We start from the raw sequence: 19,265 nt of genomic DNA, 5'->3' as shown, positions 1-19,265 counted from the left end.
ATCGCTAGGTTTACTTAATCGAGTACTTTAATGTCGTTATTGCGTTTATGCAGTTTCTTCATTGTAATATCATGCTGCATTTTGAATTTCTGCTTTTTCCTGAAGTGATTTGCATGTTCTAGTCGTTTCTGCAGTTTTCTATTGTTTTGAAGTGATTTGCATGTTCTAGTTGACGAGTTGGGTTGAATATTTTACTATTGATCTCTACACACTTTACTTTTTGTGTTATTCTGCTGTTATTCTAGCGCTTAGTTTGTTGTCAAGTTATTTGTCATGTTTTAATTGTTTACTGTGCTTTTCTAGGGTTTTGTGTTTGTTCGTGTTGTCTTCACTTTTCAGTACTTCTGTTATTCCGCTGTTATACTGGTCCTATGGTGTCATTGCAACGTTACTCTTCCTGCCATTGTAGTGTTTTTCCTGTTTTTATTTACTGTTATTCTTTTTGTGTTATTCTGCTGTTATTCTTGTGGTTTGTTTGTTTGGCTTTGTTTGTTTGTAGGTTTCAGCATCACTAGTGGACTTAGTTTGTGAGGGATGAACAATAAATATAGTGAATGAAGATAAATTGTTATTTGTTAGAGAGTTCGCTACTGAAAAGAAAAAAAATAGGGTTGGTTATTGGACGATAAGAGTGATAAGTGCTTTGAAGTTAATGTACGAGTTCGTCGTCGTAATCAATCAATGTCGGCAGTTTTAAATAGCCAGGACCTAATGGAAAGAGTATTCGATCATGTAGAGACTACTTTGGACAAGAGCAATATGTGTCTTGTTTGTAAGAAATGGTCACAAATGTTCCTATTTCATAAAAGTGCGCCCGGTGTTCACGCCGAATATATGAAAGTTCTAACAACAAGTCACAGTGAAGGTTTTAAGATTTTGTCAAGGGGCTCGAAAGTAGTTTCCAAACGATGCAAGTGCTACATGCTTGCAAGTGAGCCAGCAAAGGCGGTGTTGCATGCTTGCCGGTATATACACGATCATGACTCGATCCTTGATGCACCTGTATCTGAACGGATCAGGCTAATTCACGAGTACTTTGAAACATTCAGGGACTATCCTGCTGCTTATGATCTTGCTTACGAATTGTATTATAAGTCAGTCGATGTTGCTGACCTTGACTGACTTTTTACGTTATGTCATGTATTTTCGGAAGTACATTTTGGTTATTTTTGGGAAAGAATGTATTTTGGGTATTATGTAATTTGAAACCGTCTCTGGTTTTTAATTTAGTACGTTATTTTGTTTTATGAAGGCTTATGTAGGCCGTATGTAATTTTGAAACTGTCTTTGAATCTTTATTCAAAGAGGCTTTCTTTTAATTCTTTTTGTGTTTTTCTTTACACTTCCGTGTTCTTCTTTTTGTATTTTTACTGCTGTATTATAAGGGTTCTGTTATTAGTTTGACTAATTATTAGTGTTCTGTTATTCTGTTATTCTGCTGTTACCGTACTCTCATTCTGCCGTCATTATTAAAAAGTCTAGCTGAATACCTATTTATCATTGAAAGTGATCCTTATTTTTATTTTCTCGTTAGTACAGCTGAAAATGAAGTTAAAAATCAAATCCGCAGCTTCATCAAAGTCTACTCAACCGTCATCATCAAATTCTCCGGGTCCGTCTCCATCCAAATCCCCTGTCACATCTCCATCAAAGAGCACTGCTTCTCAGAGAAGGAGTACTCGTAGTCAAGAAATATGTACAACCGAACCACCCACTAAAAAAACCAAACGAAAGGCTGAGACCCAAGTTGCGAAGTTGTCGTCTAGTCCACCAAAGACTAGTAGTAAGTTGGCTGGGAAAGTTAAGCATGAGAAGGGAATTGTGATAAGTAGCAACCAACCTCAGGCTGGAGATGCCGCAGAAAATAACCCAGTGTGTGTACTACTGTTATTCTACTTTTATTTTGCTGTTATTTTGCTATTAATATGTTACTTTTCATGTTGTTTTTTGCTGCTCTCCTGTTATTTTGCTATTATTCTGCTGCTTTGCTTTTGTTATCTTAAATGTTTTAATGCATTGCATATTTTTTCCCCTTTGTGTGCATAGTGCCGATCCATTTGTTAGCCGTTGTTTACCGCTTTTCTTCTCGAGTTATTGAAGCCCTCACCGAGGAGCGGAAGGAGGTGTTAGGGAAATGAGATTCGGGGTTTACTTGAGTTGAAGCTTTCTTCCCTCCCCCATACCATGTTCCAGGAGATTATATATGCTTTTAGAAGTGAGAAGTTTTTGAAATATCCGAAACGGAGAAGTACGAGTTATTTGGAGATAATGTGCACGATGTGTTTGGTTTACAAATTCGGACCAAAATTGGATTTGGTTATTTCGGGTTTCCGGGTTCTGCAGACGCTGATGGAGAAGCTTTGAAGCGTGCTTGGCGTGATAAGTATGGTATCGCCAATAACAAAAGTGGGATACCACTGAATAAAGTTCAAGAGACCTTGTTAGAGTCTTTGGTTGCGGATGATGAGTTTAAGAAGACTTTTGTTCTGTTTGCTATGTCGTGTTTCGTTGCTCCTGTTTCGGGTTTTGTGGTTGATCTTAGACTTCTAAGCACTGTGGAAGATGTTTCTAGGATCAAGGAAGTTAATTGGTGTCAGTTTGTCTTCTCAGACTTGGTGACTGCTGTGCGTGAATCCCTTAACGGGAGGAAAAATATTCGTTGATGTCTAGTGCTGTTGGCTATCACCTATTTTCACCGTTATTTCTTTAGCGGTGATCAGGTGAATAATGAGCTACCACTCATTAAACATTGGGATTTTAAGTCTTTCAGTGAGAGGTTGCAGCGTGAGGCGGGTGGCCGGTGCTCGGGCCGGGAGCGTTCAGACGTTGCTTTCCCATTGTCTCGTCCAAACATCGTTGGCTCTGGTCAACGTAGTCAACGTCGATGTCTTGTGCTGGATCTACCTGATGATATTCTTACGGATGAGCAAGTACAGTCCGCAACGGTCGACGTAAGCATCTGTTTGATTGTTTTTAAACGAATCATTCTAAAATGTTATTCTGTAATTGTCTTTAAGTATTAGTTTGTCCTACTGCTATTATTTTACAATTATTCCACTGTTATTCCTCAGTTTTCCTTCTGTCATTCTACTGTTATTCTATTTTTCATTCCAATTGTTACTCCACTGTTCTTCTACTGTTCTTCTACTATTAGTCCACTGTTATTTACTCTGCTATTAGTGTACTGTTATTCCTTTGTTATTTTATTACTCCACTGTTATACTACTGTTATTCTACTATTAATCCACTGTTATCTATTCTGCTGTTAGTGTACTATTATTCTACTATTATTGTACTTTTATTATGTTTTGGAATTCAGTTTTAAGTAAAATTTTGGGATTTTATCTTGACAGGATGTTCATCAACTTATACTGCTTAATAAGAGGAACTCTCAGATTTTATGCCACCGATACTTGGAATGGGCGGAACTAATAAAGTCGAAGATGATGAAAAAGAACCAGCAGGCTATGCGTCAAGCACCTGCTGCTAAGTTGCCCAGCCAAGTAACCCGACGAGCTGCTAAAGAAAGCACGACTAAACAGTCAGAAAAAGTGCATTGTGAAGGGTCAGAGAATTTGGTTGCCACCCCATCTTTCTTCACGGATCAAGTTATCCGTGAGTTGGACGAACGGGTTAAGCATGTATTGGCTATGCAAGCGGCAAAGAAATCGCGATCAACTGTTCCTGAAGAACCAGCTTCCAAAAAAGTTAGACATGAAGATGTCATCATTGAACCTCCATCATTTAATCTGTTTTCTCAATTTTATGAGGAGTGTGTCGGGCTTTCGGATGTGCAGCCGACTATAGCTGAAGAGAAGGGTGTTGAACATAGTCCCGTCATTCAACAAAGTGCAAAGGTGGGGACTCCACAATTGTCACCGCTCGATTTAGATTCAATTACGATGGATATCTGTGCTGACATTCAGTTTCATTATGGAGAGCCAGATGATGTTGGTGAGAAAGTAGTTGATGTGGGGGACATTACCATTGATGTGGAGGATGTTAACAATGATGTGGAGGACGTTAACATTCAAGTTGAAGACTATCTTGTTGATAATCCGCCAGAGGACGTGCCTAAAACTGTTGAGTGTACACCGGTAGAGGTTCAAGCAACTCAAATTCCAAAGACTGATGCTTGTTTGCCTGAGACAGAGGTGACGGATACCGGTGATGACATTCCATTGCCTAATGACACTAAACATTCCACTAAAATTGGCAGTGAAGCATTTGTGACTGTAGAAGAGGAAGTAGCGGATGTGGTGATGTCTTGTCATGCAGACTTGTTGCTTGGGGATGCGTCTGAGATAGATAAATCTGATAAACAGGATGGCGAGGTTGTGTTGGAGGCTGATACTGTTGTTGGTGAGGCTGTCCTAGAGGACAATGGCGTTGCTGGGTTGAATGCTCCTAATATCGGTACAAGTTATTTGCTGCACTCTGCTGCACATGAGGAGATAATGTTGTCCGTTGTGCCTGAGAATTTCGGATGCACCTATGTTTGTGGTAATGTGGATCCTCAGCTAGTTGTCCTGTCAAAATCAATGATAACAATGGGACATATTTTCAACCCAATGCTATCCAAGAGGAAAGAGGTTGCAGACTACTATTTCTTGAATGATCATAACATTTCGCAAGGGTAAGAGCTCGTTTTTATTTTAAAAATTTTCCGCTTTCTGTTTAACATATTATATTGCTTTTTGTTCTTCAAAAATATATTTATATGACTCTTATTTTTCATGTTTATTCGGTTTTGAAGGGAGAATCTTGTCACTTGGGGTGTTCATAGTTACCTGAATCGAGAGGATATGGAATCCATGGTTCCAAACTCAATGATAATGCTTGGTGTTATGGACTGGTGGTCCCTCTTTCTTAATGATACTTGTATAAGAGGAAGTCCAAGTCGACTTTTCTTTGGGATGGGTGCAACGGTTAGTTATTCTACTTATCGTGTCTTTTACTTTATTTTTCATTTTGCATCACGTTTCAACTCTTTTCTCCACTTTGTGTTTAGAGTCCATTGGGGCGAATTTGTATGCCGTCGAAACATGAGAAGGCTTCCAGGAGTGATTTATGTGCGGAAGTCATATTGTCATTTACTGTGTTTGTAAATAACAATAAGAGAGATTGTGATCTTAATTCTGATATGGTATGTTTTCGTACTTCGTGTATTCTACTATTATTCTCTTTGTTACTCTACTATTACTCTCCGTTATTCTCCGTGTTTTCGCTTTTTTTTTTTTTTTAAAACCACATAATTAGTAACAATTTTTTTGGCCAAAAATTTTCCCAGATTTTCATCCCAATTCTTTTGTATGAGCACTTCAGCTGTTTGTGCATCAACTTCAATGCGAAGAGGGTTGAATATCTTGATAATGTATTTCAAGAGGCGTTGTTTGCTGATGATCAACAACCGTGTGTACGTTTGGTGTATTGTCAAACTGTTGTAAGTCATTTATTGTGCCTAATTTTCTCTTGGTGTTTTGCCTAGTTTGTTTAAGTATTGTTACTAATTATGTTTTCTTTTTCCTTGCTTATTTGAAGGTGAGCTTGATGTCTGATTTCCTGGTCAAAAAAGGAGTTGCCCGAGGCGGGGAGGTTAAAGATTATAATATTGTCAACGTCCCTTTTACTTGGCAAACCGCTGCGATTGAAAATTTGGACTGCGGTGTATATACGATGTTGCACATGCTCTTTTACCGTGGAACTGTTTTTGATTGTGACTTGGGTAATTCTGATTCAAGAGCCCTTTACCGCGCTGAGATCGCTGCCTTGTTGGTGCTGTCTGATATGAATGAGTCCAGGGAAGATGTGTTGAAAACTTTGGAGGAGTTGAACAAGACGAGAAAGGAAACCCTGAGTGTGCTTGAAGAGAAATGGCGTATTGAGGATACGGAAGCGAGGGTTTCTCAAAGCGCTAAGAAACGTCGTGCTTCTGGCAGGGTGAAAACTGTTGGTAAGAAGGTTAAGACGACGCGGTCTGTTGTCGAGCCCGTCGCTTCTCCTACTGTCGTTGATAGCACTGAATTCTCTATAAACACCTCTACTGCCAGCCGTCAAGTGGGAAGCATGGGTGTGGATAGCACCGTGAGTCCAACGTCGGCTTTGGGTAGCCGTAAAAGGGGTAAGTCAGACGATGGGCTGAGTTGCTCTATGGATTGCGGGCCAGAGGACAATAGTTTTGTTGCGGTGTCGGATTTATTTCGGAAGAACAAAAAACAGTTCTCTAAGATGCTGAAGGTGCGGAAACAAGTGGTGGACTTTGTTCTTCGTGAAGACGCTCACTTGAAAAAAGAGTAGGTGTCGATTTTCATTTCTTTGATTGTGGTGTTCCTGTTCAGTTAGTCTTTCTATTTCCCACTGTTATTCTGCTGTTATTATGCTGTTATTTTGTCAAACTAGTATCAGTAATTCCATTGTTAGTTCCCTTTGTTATTCTGCTATTATTGAACTGTTATTCTACTGTTATACCACTATTATTCCGCTGTTAGTCAACTGTAATCCCACTGTTAATTCCCTTTTGTTATTCTACTGTTATACCACTATTATTCCGCTGTTATTCCACTATTATTCTCGTTATTGTTTATTGTTATTGAATCGTTATTCTCTTGTTATACCACCGTAATCCCACTTTGTTCTTATCATATGTTATTTTTTGTGAATGCGGTGAGATGTTAGTGTTGTACAAACGACGACGTCGGCGTGTTTTTGGACAGGAGGATATTGTTTCCATTGTAGATGCAATTTGCTATGATGTCAACAAGAGTAGTCGATGTTTGGTCGATTCTTTTGAATTCGTTAGAGTTTGAGGAACGTTCAGAACCAAGCTCAATGTTTTTCGGACTTCGTCATATGGTATTTTGTTTTTTCCTTTGCTATTTTGCGTTATTACCTACATATTTACTCACAAGTAGTGATATAAATTTAACACTTGCACACTATTTTTGGTTTGTTTATGCTTTCTGTTTAGGAGGATGCTCTTTATTCACTCTTAGAGAACTTTGATTCCTCAAGCCCTCTTGACAGTCCGGGTAAGAATTGTTGAAATTCTGGAATGTGTTTTTCGATTCCTGCAATGGAAGATGTCGTCTGAACTCGGACCTTGTGTTTGTGCCGATTCTGTACAATGATCACTACTCTTGTTTCTACATCAATTTTCTGAATGAATCGATTGATTTTTTGGACAACATGACTCACGATGCCAAAAAAGTCATGTTGTCCAAAAAATCAGCCGAGTACAGAAGATTGGCCGAGATTGTGGCAAACTATATGTATGTTTTTTATGGAGGGTCATAATGTTATGAAGTCTCAAGATTGCCGCAATTTTGAAATCGTTGATGTTCCTTTTAAATGGAAAAAAAAGGAACTGTTGAATTCCGAGTCTGGGTGTTTCTTGCTGTACACGATGGTCGAATATGGTGGCAGCGTGTTTGAGTCCAATCTTCACAGCAAGATTGTTCGTCGAAGCTTCTGTGTTGAAATATCGGCTTCCCTGATCTTGGCGGATATTAATATTTATAGGCAAGTAGTTCTTGATAAAGCGACGACTTGTGAGAATCAAAGGCCGAAGACGTTGGGTTTGGGGTCAGCTAGGAACAAGTTGAAAGAATTGAAACCCAATCATCTGCTGCTAGTGAAGAATCAGGCGTCGTAGTGAATGATGTACCTTTGACTGTTGTGTATCCAGGAAAGTCAGACTAAGTTAGTGTAAACTGTTTGTTAAACAATTAGTGTGCTATCATTGCACTGTTATTCTATATAATAACTAGTTTATTGTGCTGTTATTCCCGTATTATTCTGGTGTTATTTCAGTGTGTACTCTAATTTAATTGAGTTTTCATATTACTTGTACTTTTTTCAAACACCATACATTTTTCTCTAATCCCCCTGTTATTCTGTTGTTATTGCAGTATTATTCAAAGATAATGATGAGTTATTCTAACATGTTATTGCACAATTAGTCTACAGTTATTCGACTATTATTCTAGTTTAATTAAGCTTTCCTATTACCTTTGTTTTCTACAAACACTATCCATTTTTATTCAAGTGTAAATTTAGTCAAGTGTAAAAGCAAAGTGGTTTAGATCGCTTTTATTCCATCGTTATTCTACCATTATTCTCATTGTTATTTAAGTATTATTCCGCATAATAAGCAGCTACTCTGTTGTTATTATACTATTAGTCTACACTTATTCTGCTGTTATTCCACAAGTTTAATTAAGCTTTACAAACACTATCCATTTCTACCAAGAATATCCATTTTCTATTCAATGTCAATGTTTGTTTTTTCTCAACGTGATTCTATTCTTATTGCACCGTTATTCTAACATTATTGCACTATTATTCCGCATAACAAGTAGTTTATTCTGCTGTTATTGCAGTATTATTTCACAAAAGGACTAGTTTATTCTCACTTTGTTATTCCACCGTTAGTCCAAAGATTATTTTGTTAAAACTATTCATTTTTCTTCAAGTGTAAATTTAGTCAAGTGTAAAAGCAAGTGGTTTAGATTCGCTTTTATTCCATCTTTGTTATTCTACCATTATTTTGTTGTTATTGCAGTATTATTCTCGCATAATTAGCGATTATTATCTTTGTTATTGCACTATTATTCTAGTAAAGACTTCTGTTATTCCAACATTACTTAAACATAGTAGTAAATAGTACTTAAAGATAGTACTTACATATTAAACATTAACGTTTTAAAATATTAAAGCCATTATTTTTAAAGCAATAAATATTTTAAACATATTTTAAAGCAGCAACCCTGGACCATCATCGTTAGATTTTTATATCTTTATTCTATTCTCGACGCTGCGCGCGTTGCAGTCCTTGGACAAAGTGCTCTCAACTCCACCGACTCATCCCGAAAAGGTTTTTTGTATCCTTCCATAAGTTCCATGGCTTTCAGAACTGGTGTCCAATCGGCAGAGATTGAAGGATAGACTTCAGTGTAATACTTCTTCCAAGAATTCACACCAGCAATGAATTGATTGTCCATGTCGGCTTCTGTGTAGTTCCTATTTTTCTTTTCCTTCAACTGTCTACGCATACGTTCATTTTGAAGTTCAGCAACCTTCAACTGTGCCCTAACATTGTCGACCTCTCTTATTAAGGCCTCTTCACGGTTTTCTGCTGCCTTTACATTTGTCCTTGTCTCGATCAACTCTATCGAAAAGGACTCTATCTTCCGTTTTGCTTCATTGATTTCCTTCCTTGTTGGAGACCTTCGGTTATCGTCAGTTACGTCACTCATTCTGCAACATTGGAAGTATGAAACTTTTTGCATTATAAAAAGATGTTTAAAATATTTCAACCAAATTAAAAGCATACCAAAGCAGAAGAAACAGAATTACCTTTTCTGCAGCATTCGGTAGAGTGTAGACAGTTTAGAAAAATAAACATCAATTAAAAATAAAGAATAGAAAGATAAGAAATTACCTTTTTGCAGAGGAGATAAAGTTTTTTTTTTGGAATGGACTTTTTCAGTGTGTGTGTTTGTTTTTTTACTCGAAATAGCAGTATTTATAGGGGCTTGGGGAATACAAACAGTTTTTCTGTAATAAAGTATAGAAAGATAAGAAATTACCTGTCTACCAAAAAAAAAAGATAAGAAATTACCTTTTGCAGAGGAGATGCAGAGTTTTTTTTGGAATGTACTTATTCAGTGTGTGTGTGTGTGTGTGTTTTTTTTTTTTTTTACACGTAATAGCAGTATTTATAGGGGCTTGGGGAATACAAACAGTTTTTCTGTAATAAAGTATAGAAAGATAAGAAATTACCTGCCTACCAAAAAAAAAAAAAAAAAAGATAAGAAATTACCTTTTGCGAGAGGAGATGCGAGTTTTTTTTGGAATGTACTTATTCAAAGTGTGTGTTTTTTTTTTTTACACGCAACAGCGTATTTATAGGGGCTTGGGGAATACAAACAGCTTTTTTTCCGTAATTATATTAGATTAGGTTAGGTAACTGTTTTTAATAAAAACTGATAAGTGGAACTGCTTTTTATAAATATTACTAATCTGTTATTATTCAACTATTATTGTATTGTGTAAATGCAGTTTTATTTTGTGGGTGGTTTGTGGGAAACAGTCAGATAATATTAACAAAAAAAATTAAAGTAACTAGTATTAATTCTCATATAATGTAGGTCTCACTTTATTATCTAGAAGTAACATTTTAGGATAAAATGTAATTCAAACAATGACAAATAGTAAAAGTCTTTGACATTTAGGCGAGGTCTTCATCATAGCCATTTGTCTTTTGCGTCTCTTTTGTCTTTCTCGGTTCATGCATCATCGATTCATATTCTGCAATTTTTGCTTAGTATTTGTCATTGAGGTAACGTAACAATTAGAGCAAAAATAACAACACATTAATAGCGAGAATAGCAAGTAGAATAACATTAATAGCAAAGTAGAATAACAATTAGAGCAAATTTAGTCAAGTGTAAAAGCGGTGGTTTAGATCGCTTTTATGATGTTATTCTACCATTATTCTCTTTGTTATTGCAGTATTATTCCGCATAATAAGCATCTACTCTGCTGTTATTGTACTATTAGTCTACACTTATTCTGGTGTTATTCCACTAGTTTAATTAAGCTTTACAAACACTATCCATTTCCAATAAAAATATCCATTTTCTATTCAAAATAACAACACATTAATAGCAGAATAGCAGTAGAATAACACAACAGCAGCAGAATAACAGAGTAACACCGGAATAATAGGGGAATAACAGTAGAATAAGAGGATAACATTAGAATAATAAGAGAGTAATAGTTCAGATTCATACCTCTTCAGTTTCGATTCTTCTTCATCATCGTCATCAAAAGGGGGACTTTCAGCAAATGGAAGATTACAAGTTCTACTGTTGTGGTTCACCCACTTCTTGCAGTTACCGCATCTTCGCTTCCTCTTTTCTGGCTTGCTCTTGGCCTTTTCTTTCGACGACCTCAATCTTTTGCCACTGCCCTTATTCTTGGCTTTGTTTGGCGGTCGAAGGTCAATATCATTTGAAGCTGTGATGCCAAGAAGATCCTCGATTTCCTGGTTTTTAGTTTTCGGTTCAATTGGTCCTGTGATGTTCCCCCTGAACTGTGTCAGGGTTTTCTGCAGTTGCTTCTCTGTTTAACCGTAGCATAACTGTCCATCACCCCGACAGTTGCATAAATCTCAGACCAAACCTTTGACATCTCAGCTTTCTTGATGTCAGCTTCGTCAATGTCTTCTATGACCTTTCCATTTTCACCTTGGACAATTGGCCTGTAGGATTTCTTTGTCCATCGAGCAAGGATATAAGGCTCAGGTATCTTGTGTACCTGCCTACCATTCCACACCCACAGTATATGCCGACAGACAATGCCATGCCTCTCAAACAGCTTACATGCACATTTACTCTCGTTAGTTTTGGTGTTAAATTCCACTCGGAAGTTTCTGTGCTTCAATCCATCACGAACGTCATGGTGCTCCACTGTCCCTACTATTGTCAAACCCCTGACCCCCATGCTGCATATTGCATGTTTGACTTCGTTCTGAAAGTCTGCAAAGATAGGATGTGTGTAGACAAGTGAGGCATGCATCTCTACCTTCATCGGCCCTACTTTCTCGAGCATACTATGCTTGTTGGCAGTGTCCATCCTCCTTTGTGAATGCCTTTGTTGTTCTATTGCAGAATTGTACCTCATCCAGAACTCGACAAGGGTTCCAAAGTGGCTTTCAAACCGTTTGAAATAGCTGTTTGAACTTTCGGATCTCTGAGTTGTCCGCAGCAAACAACCTAGAGGCTGATCGCGAAAGTAAGCGGGTATCCACTTTTGTCTGATTGCGAATACATACTTCAACCACCGGTTGCTTTGCATACCACGTGCTTCAATAACGGTTTGCCAGTTTTGTTCAAATTCTTCTGGTTCTAAGTCGACATCCCAAACAACGGCATTTATGTCTGTCATAAATTCCGTGTCATTGCAGATTGCCCTTCCCACCTTCTCAGGCATTTTATGCATGATATGCCACATACAGTACTTGTGCACAAAATGCTTGAAGACATTTGGGCATGCCTTTTTAATTCCAGGGCATTGGTCTGTAATTATACACTGAGGTTGCTGCTGCCCCACTGCTTCGAGGATTTTTTTAAAAATCCACTTAAATGAATCCTGACTCTCGAAGTCAAGTAATCCAGCTGCAAAAGTTACCGTCTTCTTGTTGTGGTCTACTCCGGTGAACGGAGTAAACACCATGAAATATTTGTTTGTCCCATAAGTAGAGTCAAACGAGATCGTATCTCCATATAACTTGTAGTTGTTTATCCCTTCCTTATCAGCCCAAATAACCTTCGTCAAGCATTTGTTCTCATCCTGATCATAAGCAAAATAGAACCCCTTTGTTTCAGCCAGCATTTTGAAATGCCCAATGAACATTTTAGCATCCTTATCCCCAATGTAACACTTGATATTTCGTTTGAAGTTTTTGAAGTCTAGCAAAGAGGGATCGATATTCTGATAACTATTTGAGTATTCCTTGAGAATTCTGAAGCTCAATGTTGGACCTATGTTGAGCTTAGTATGATCAATAATGCTCCTCTTAATGTAGTCATGGACGTCCTTTGAGAGCTTTTGGAACTCTCTGTTTTTGACAGAGTAAAGAGAGTGATTGTGAACGTCTACAAAGACGTCCACAATATATCCAGCCGGTCTGTCGTCTGTTTTTCACAGGTTCTCAACCTCATGTGCGCCTTGCAGCCACACCTTGTCAGAGCATGCTTCTTTGGTTGTCTAATTCTGCGCTATTTGTTCTCTGATGTACTCAAATTACCAGCTTCGTGATTTGTTGCTTCAAGTCGTAGTTTTCTTTTCATATCTCTATACCCTTGTCTGTTACAGACCAGTGATTTGACGCTGACGCCCCCTTATATTTCGCATTTGTGTACCTTCTCACATCAAATCCGCAAGCCAATGCGTATATGCTGTAGAACTGTACTACATCCTCCAAGGTAAGAAAGAACATTCCACGTTTAGGCGTAAAATCAGTCTCAACAGTCCTTACCTACTGCTCAGTACCCCCGGGTGTACTGTTGTAATGAAGAGTTAGAACAAACTCATCGTTTTCTTCGTCTGAACAGGTTGGGCTGGTGAATATATTGTTATTAGGAGAATCCCCAATAGCTAAGACTACATTGTCTTCAACAATAGAGACAGTAGAAAGATCTGGGACAGTAAATTATTATAATGAGTACAGCCAGTGGACAACAAAATGACAATAACATCACAATAACAGTAGCATGGGGGAGAGATCAACATTGCAGTAATGTGACAATAACAGTATGATAACAGCAGCTGGGAAACAGATGACAATCAATAACATCACAATAACAGTAAATGTGTTTTTCTTATGCTACTCTCTTATCAGTCGTATATTTTCATGCTAATGCACAATAGTATCACAACAATAGTACCATAATATCAGAATAACAGTACAATAATATCATCATGTTTCTCTACTTTTACAATAATAGTACAATAATATCAGAATAACAGTACTCTGATTCTACTGTATTATAATACAGATAATACTGTATTTTTTATGCTACTCTTTTACAAGCCATATGTTTTCATGCTACTGCACAATAATAGCACAATAATATTACAATAATATCACAATAACAATCCAATAATATAATCATGTTACTGTACTGTTACAATAATAGTACATTAATATCAGAATAACAGTTCTCTTTTTCTACTCGAATACAAGTCAGACAGTACAATAATATCGGAATAACAGCTGAGAAACACATAGAAATCAATAATTGATTTATAAACAACGGCGGATAAAGAGATAAGAATCAATAACAAGTATTACTGTTTCCATATTTCTTGTCGAGTTGATTTCTTCGCTCTGATTGTTATTAATATCGTTCTCCATCTTTTATACCTGAAAACAGTAAAATCAAGTATACAATTCAATTAAAATCAACGAATTTCACGAATTTTACATTAATTTCGAAAATACGATTGAATACACTAAAAATCAACGAATTTACATTACCTGTAATTCGATTGCAGCTAAAAATCAACGAATTTGTGTAATCTTATTAGGTTTTTAATGAGATTTCTATAGTCGGCGTTCTGATTTTTGTGTTTCTCTGTTTCTGATTTGTAGAGAGATGTAGAGAGAGAGAGAATATCGTTTGAATGAAGTTTCCGTTTTCATGTTTCAACTGCTTTTGTATTTTTCGATTTTCCTTTTTTTTTTTTCCTAATTTATCATTTAATCTAAGCCCTTGATTTCTTTTAATCTCAGCCCTTGATTTCCCCAACTCACAACTCACCATAAGACCTCAACTCACGAGATCCCGCCTATATATATATATATATATATATATATATATATATATATATATATATATATATATTCGGGATCCTATGAGAACCAACAAGATAATGAGAACCATGAGAACCACTCATAGCCCTTAGATCTTAGACAAATGAAGAGCTGAGATTAAAATTATTTTTCCAACCGTCTCCCTCAATTTTCTATCAATATGCGTTTTACTCATAGTCTCTCCTCTCCTTCATCACGTTGTCCACGATAAATCCTATTCTCTGTGATTTCGAGCACCATCAGTATGATTTCGATCAAATTAGTCCATACATCCGACTTCAATTTTGCTTCCTTCTTTGTTCTTGCTGCTTTCATCATCGATTTTTCCTACTTCGAGCAGATTACAATTTAGGTAATTCCTCAATTTCCCCAATTTCTTTTTTATTCCTCAGTTTTTATGATTGTTATGATTCAAATTAGTTGACTAGGCTTGTATTCCTCATTTGTAGTTTTTTCTTTTATTTTGTTGCTTTCAAATGTCGTTAGATAATTTTTGGAGAAAAAATTATCAACAGCCCTTAACTCTGACTTGTGGCACCGATCGAGGTTGTAGTTGCTTTTTTTCATGTCTTTTCGTGATTTTTAAAGTGCAGTTACTGCGTTATCTAACCTGTGGTTTCCCTTCCGAAGTAATTTTTGTAATCGATTAGTTTAAACTTATGTTAACATAATTAAAAGTGTTATTGTAATTGAATCAATATGGTGCTTTCCGATACTCTTGTTTTACTTAAATCGATCCTTGTCTAGAAGGCCAAAACGACAACAATTATCTACCATAACCTTGTAGGTAACATAGTTGGGAGAACTGCCCTTCTCTGTCATTGCTTTAAACAAATCAAGACACTTGTTAATTTCACCAGCTTTTCCCAAAACCGTCAATAATAGCAGTATAGGTAACAACATTTGGATGGCATCCCTTTTCATCCATCATCTGAAAAAGCTTATATGCTTCCTCTATCTTTTGAGATTTACACAAACCATCAACCATCTCAGTGTATATCACAACATTCGGAGCACAATTGTTGTCCAACATTTTGGATAGTATAGTAAGAGCAAGATCTAGCCTTTTATCTTTAAACAACCGGTCAATTAAAGCACCATATGTATGATCATTTGGAATATATCCCCGTTAAATCATGTTAGTATATATATATCTTGTGCTTTTTCTAGCTCCCCTGCCTTGCAGAACCCGTCAATAGAATGCGTTTTGCCATAATTCTAATATGCAATTCTGCTAAGGTTGATCAATATAGACTGCATTTTCCATCTACTTTTTAATGTGATTGTCAGAAATTGATTATACAATCTGTAGTGAGTGACTCGCTTTGCTGTACGAATGTGGACTTGTTCTAGGAAGCTGGCATGGACTGGATTTTTCATCTCGACACCGATGAACTCCTGTATCCTGCAAGAGCTACAGAGTACTCAATCAGAGAGTTACTGCTAGACATTCCTCGAGATGTTGACATGGTTGTTTTTCCTAATTATGTGAGTAACCTTTCAATGGGATCATTTCATTGTTTTAAAATTATATTAATCTCTTTGAATATTTTTCTATGCCAGTAATCTATGCAGTTGTAGTAATTTAACAATGTCAGCCAAATTTTGCGAGGTAATAGTAACAAATTATTTCATTTCAGGAAAGTGCCATAGAGAGAAATGATATTAAAGAAGCCTTTTAGTGAGGTAAATTTATATGCCTCATATCAGCGAGTAACTGTCAAATGCTAGATAGATTAATTCCAAGTGTTTCTTTCTTTTACTGACAACTACTGCTAATCAATGATGTGTAGGTTTCAATGTTCAAAAAGAATCATGACCACCTTCCAAGGGATACATACTTTGGGCATTACAGAGAGGCAACTCGAGGTAATCCAAACTATTTCTTAACTTACGGAAATGGGAAAGCAGCCGCCAAAATTAAAGATCATCTTCGCCCCAATGGTGCTCACCGATGGCATAACTACATGAAAACACCCAAGTATGTGTTTTATTGCTTCCTGTTTTACCCTACTCAGCCTACATATTCGATAGACCCATAAAAAAGCCTTATCTATTAGAACTAAAAGAGTATATGCCTAACATTAATGTTGAGAGGTTCTTGGTAAATTAATGATAGAGAGGTAAAAACAGATGAGGCTGCAGTTTTGCACTACACGTATTCAAGATTCTCCGACTTGACATCAAGGCGGGATAGGTGTGGATGTAAGCCTACAAAGGAGGATGTGAAAAGATGCTTCATGTTGGAATTTGATATATCTGTAAGTTGAATTTTTCTTCATCTTTAGCAAACTCGATTATCTCTTGGCATGCAATAGACCCTCTAAATCTATAATGTTACTGTTAAAGCTTTCAGGATATGGTTGTGTTTGCCTTCTTCATGAAATAAGGTTCTATGTACATGAAATAAGGTTCTATGTACATGAAATAATGTTCTATGTGCATGAAATAAGTGTTAAATGGGCATGAAATAAATTTATATGTGCATGAAATAAGGTTCTATGTGCATTAAAAAGTTATTCAGTTGAATCAGTTGGTTATATTATGATACTAATTGCCGTTGGTTAAGGACATTAGTTTCATATGTGCATTAAATAAGGTTCTATGTGCATAAAATAAGGTTCTATGTGCATTAAAAAGTTCTTTAGTTGGATCAGTTGGTTATATTATGATACTAATTACTGTTGGTTAAGGACGTCAATTTTATATGTGCATGAAATAAGGTTCTATGTGCATGAAATAAGGTTCTATGTGCATTAAAAAGTTCTTCAGTTGCATCAGTTGGTTATATTATGATACTAATTATTGTTGGTTAAGGACGTTACTTTTATATAGGCATAAAATAAGATTATATGTGCATGAAATAAGGTTCTATGCGCATGAAATAAGATTCTATGTACATGAAATAAGGGAAATGACTATGAAGGAGATTTAATGTATTAACCGGCTTTTTTATGTAACTACAAGGCATTTTAGTGTATCTAATACATATCTTACTAATATGTGAGAAACATTTCAGGGTACTTATGTTAGTTTTTTCGTACTCGTATTTGTTTAGTGTATTTTAAAGGCTATTAGCTCAATGGTAGAGCAATGTGCAAATTTTGCACAAAGGTATGGGTTCGAGTCCCATATAGCCTAAATCGCAAATCCAATGATAGGAACGTGTCATGATGCAAGCAATACAATACAATTATTTAGGAGGCTATAATCATATTCGGAGAATGGCACGCAGACCTTGATCGGACTCAAGCGAGCAGCAACAATGGCAATGAGCCCGTGAAATAGCTTTGCAATTATCAGAAGTTCAATACAAGCATTTCAAAGACTAGCATATATAGTTATATGCCAAAACTATTATCATACATGCCATACTTGAATTAAATGGGATTACCAATTACACTATTTTTCATTCTTAAGAGTAAAAGAAAGATTTGGTACTTCATGGCCAATATTGTAACACCCCGATTTATGAAGGAGCCTGTAGCAAGACATTCCCTAATAAACCGGACTGTTACCATCTCGGTTTCCCGAGGTAGTGAATAACAAATTAAAATCCAAGGCAAAATATATAATTACTTTAACTTAATTATTACAAAACCTCTTTTACATCAAATTACAAGGAACTAACATAAATGAAAGTGAAAGTCTTTTAAATGATGATCTAGCTACTAGGTCTTCTGATCCAGTGTCTCACGCCCATCAAGCTCCCAGCCTATCTCATAAACCTGTCAAGCCTGCTCCCCAATATTTGGATCGTCACAGGTGTTCACGAATACACAGGGTCAACCACGAGGTTGAGTAGGGAATACAATGAAACAACAAAATATGATATGCATGCTCCTCCGACACCTCCATCTCCATCTCAACTCATATCTCATAACCGGAACACCCACCATACCGATCCCCAGTAGGCTATATATCGACAAGTAGCCGATCGCCCATTTCGCTTGTTGAGGACACCAGGGCAAGTCTGCGAGAACCCGCCGGGCCTTATCACAACATCATCTTCACCACACCACATCACCACAACATCCTCCATCTCCAATGCATATGAATGCTCAAAAGAAATTAATGCAACAACACAATATATATATCTTTGAACGATCAATCATAAAATCATGCCGGTTACCAAATGTTGTGATAACATACTCAATACGATCAATTCAGTCAATCACCTTCCAAAGTATATAGATCATAACGTAAATCAACAGCCACGAAGCAAGTCAACGTTCACAGTTTGGTCATACGAAACACAACAAGTCAACACAATTCAACATCAACGATAATAAGTCAAGTGTATTTCCCTACCTTTTCGCAATCCAAGCACACACAAGCAATCACTTATGATCCTTCACTTATCCATCACCTACATAACATAATTATGTATAATTACCATCTACTCAGTCAATTAATCATGCACATAACCTAGACTCATCATAACTTAATAGGAATATCAATTTAAAGAACAAACACGACTTTTCTTGATTTTCCTGCTCATGGCAGACTCGGTATAAAATGAATAACTAATTCCAGAAAATTCGAATTGATGCAAGGCCAATTGAATTGGAACCCCATGAGTCTTAGCTACAATTTATATCTAACGTGTTTTTCTCAAATTCCAAACTTATCAAGGGTTTTCAGACTGATTTCCAAAAACTGACAGAAACCGTCGCATAAAAAGTATTGATTCATAAAACGAGTTTGACAAATGATTCTTAAGTAAAACCAACGCATAACTCATCTAAACTCTTTAAATTAAATATATGAAAAAGACCCAGCACCAATTCAATATCTAAATTATGTTTTAGAAATAAATCTTTCAGCCTCTACTGATTTTCGGACTTTTTAGATAGACGTTAACAAATAATTTCTTCAGGAAAAA

The 19,265-nt window shown here is 36.5% G+C and overlaps 1 protein-coding gene across 1 annotated transcript; it reads left to right on the top strand.

Annotated features, from left to right (window-relative positions):
- Positions 1-15,580: 15,580 nt before the first annotated feature.
- Positions 15,581-16,769, top strand: LOC141648778 (glycosyltransferase-like KOBITO 1). Its single transcript, XM_074457496.1, has 5 exons — positions 15,581-15,619; positions 15,734-15,868; positions 16,174-16,361; positions 16,500-16,641; positions 16,737-16,769. Exons 1-5 carry the CDS (start codon positions 15,581-15,583, stop codon positions 16,767-16,769), a joined length of 537 nt encoding a protein of 178 aa, XP_074313597.1.
- The last annotated feature ends 2,496 nt before the right edge of the window (positions 16,770-19,265 follow it).

The sequence above is a fragment of the Silene latifolia genome, chromosome 1 (genome assembly GCF_048544455.1).
Source record: "Silene latifolia isolate original U9 population chromosome 1, ASM4854445v1, whole genome shotgun sequence".
Classification (NCBI taxonomy): domain Eukaryota; kingdom Viridiplantae; phylum Streptophyta; class Magnoliopsida; order Caryophyllales; family Caryophyllaceae; genus Silene; species Silene latifolia.
Note: the sequence above shows the minus strand (reverse complement) of the source record. Positions and strands in the feature narration are given on the sequence as shown.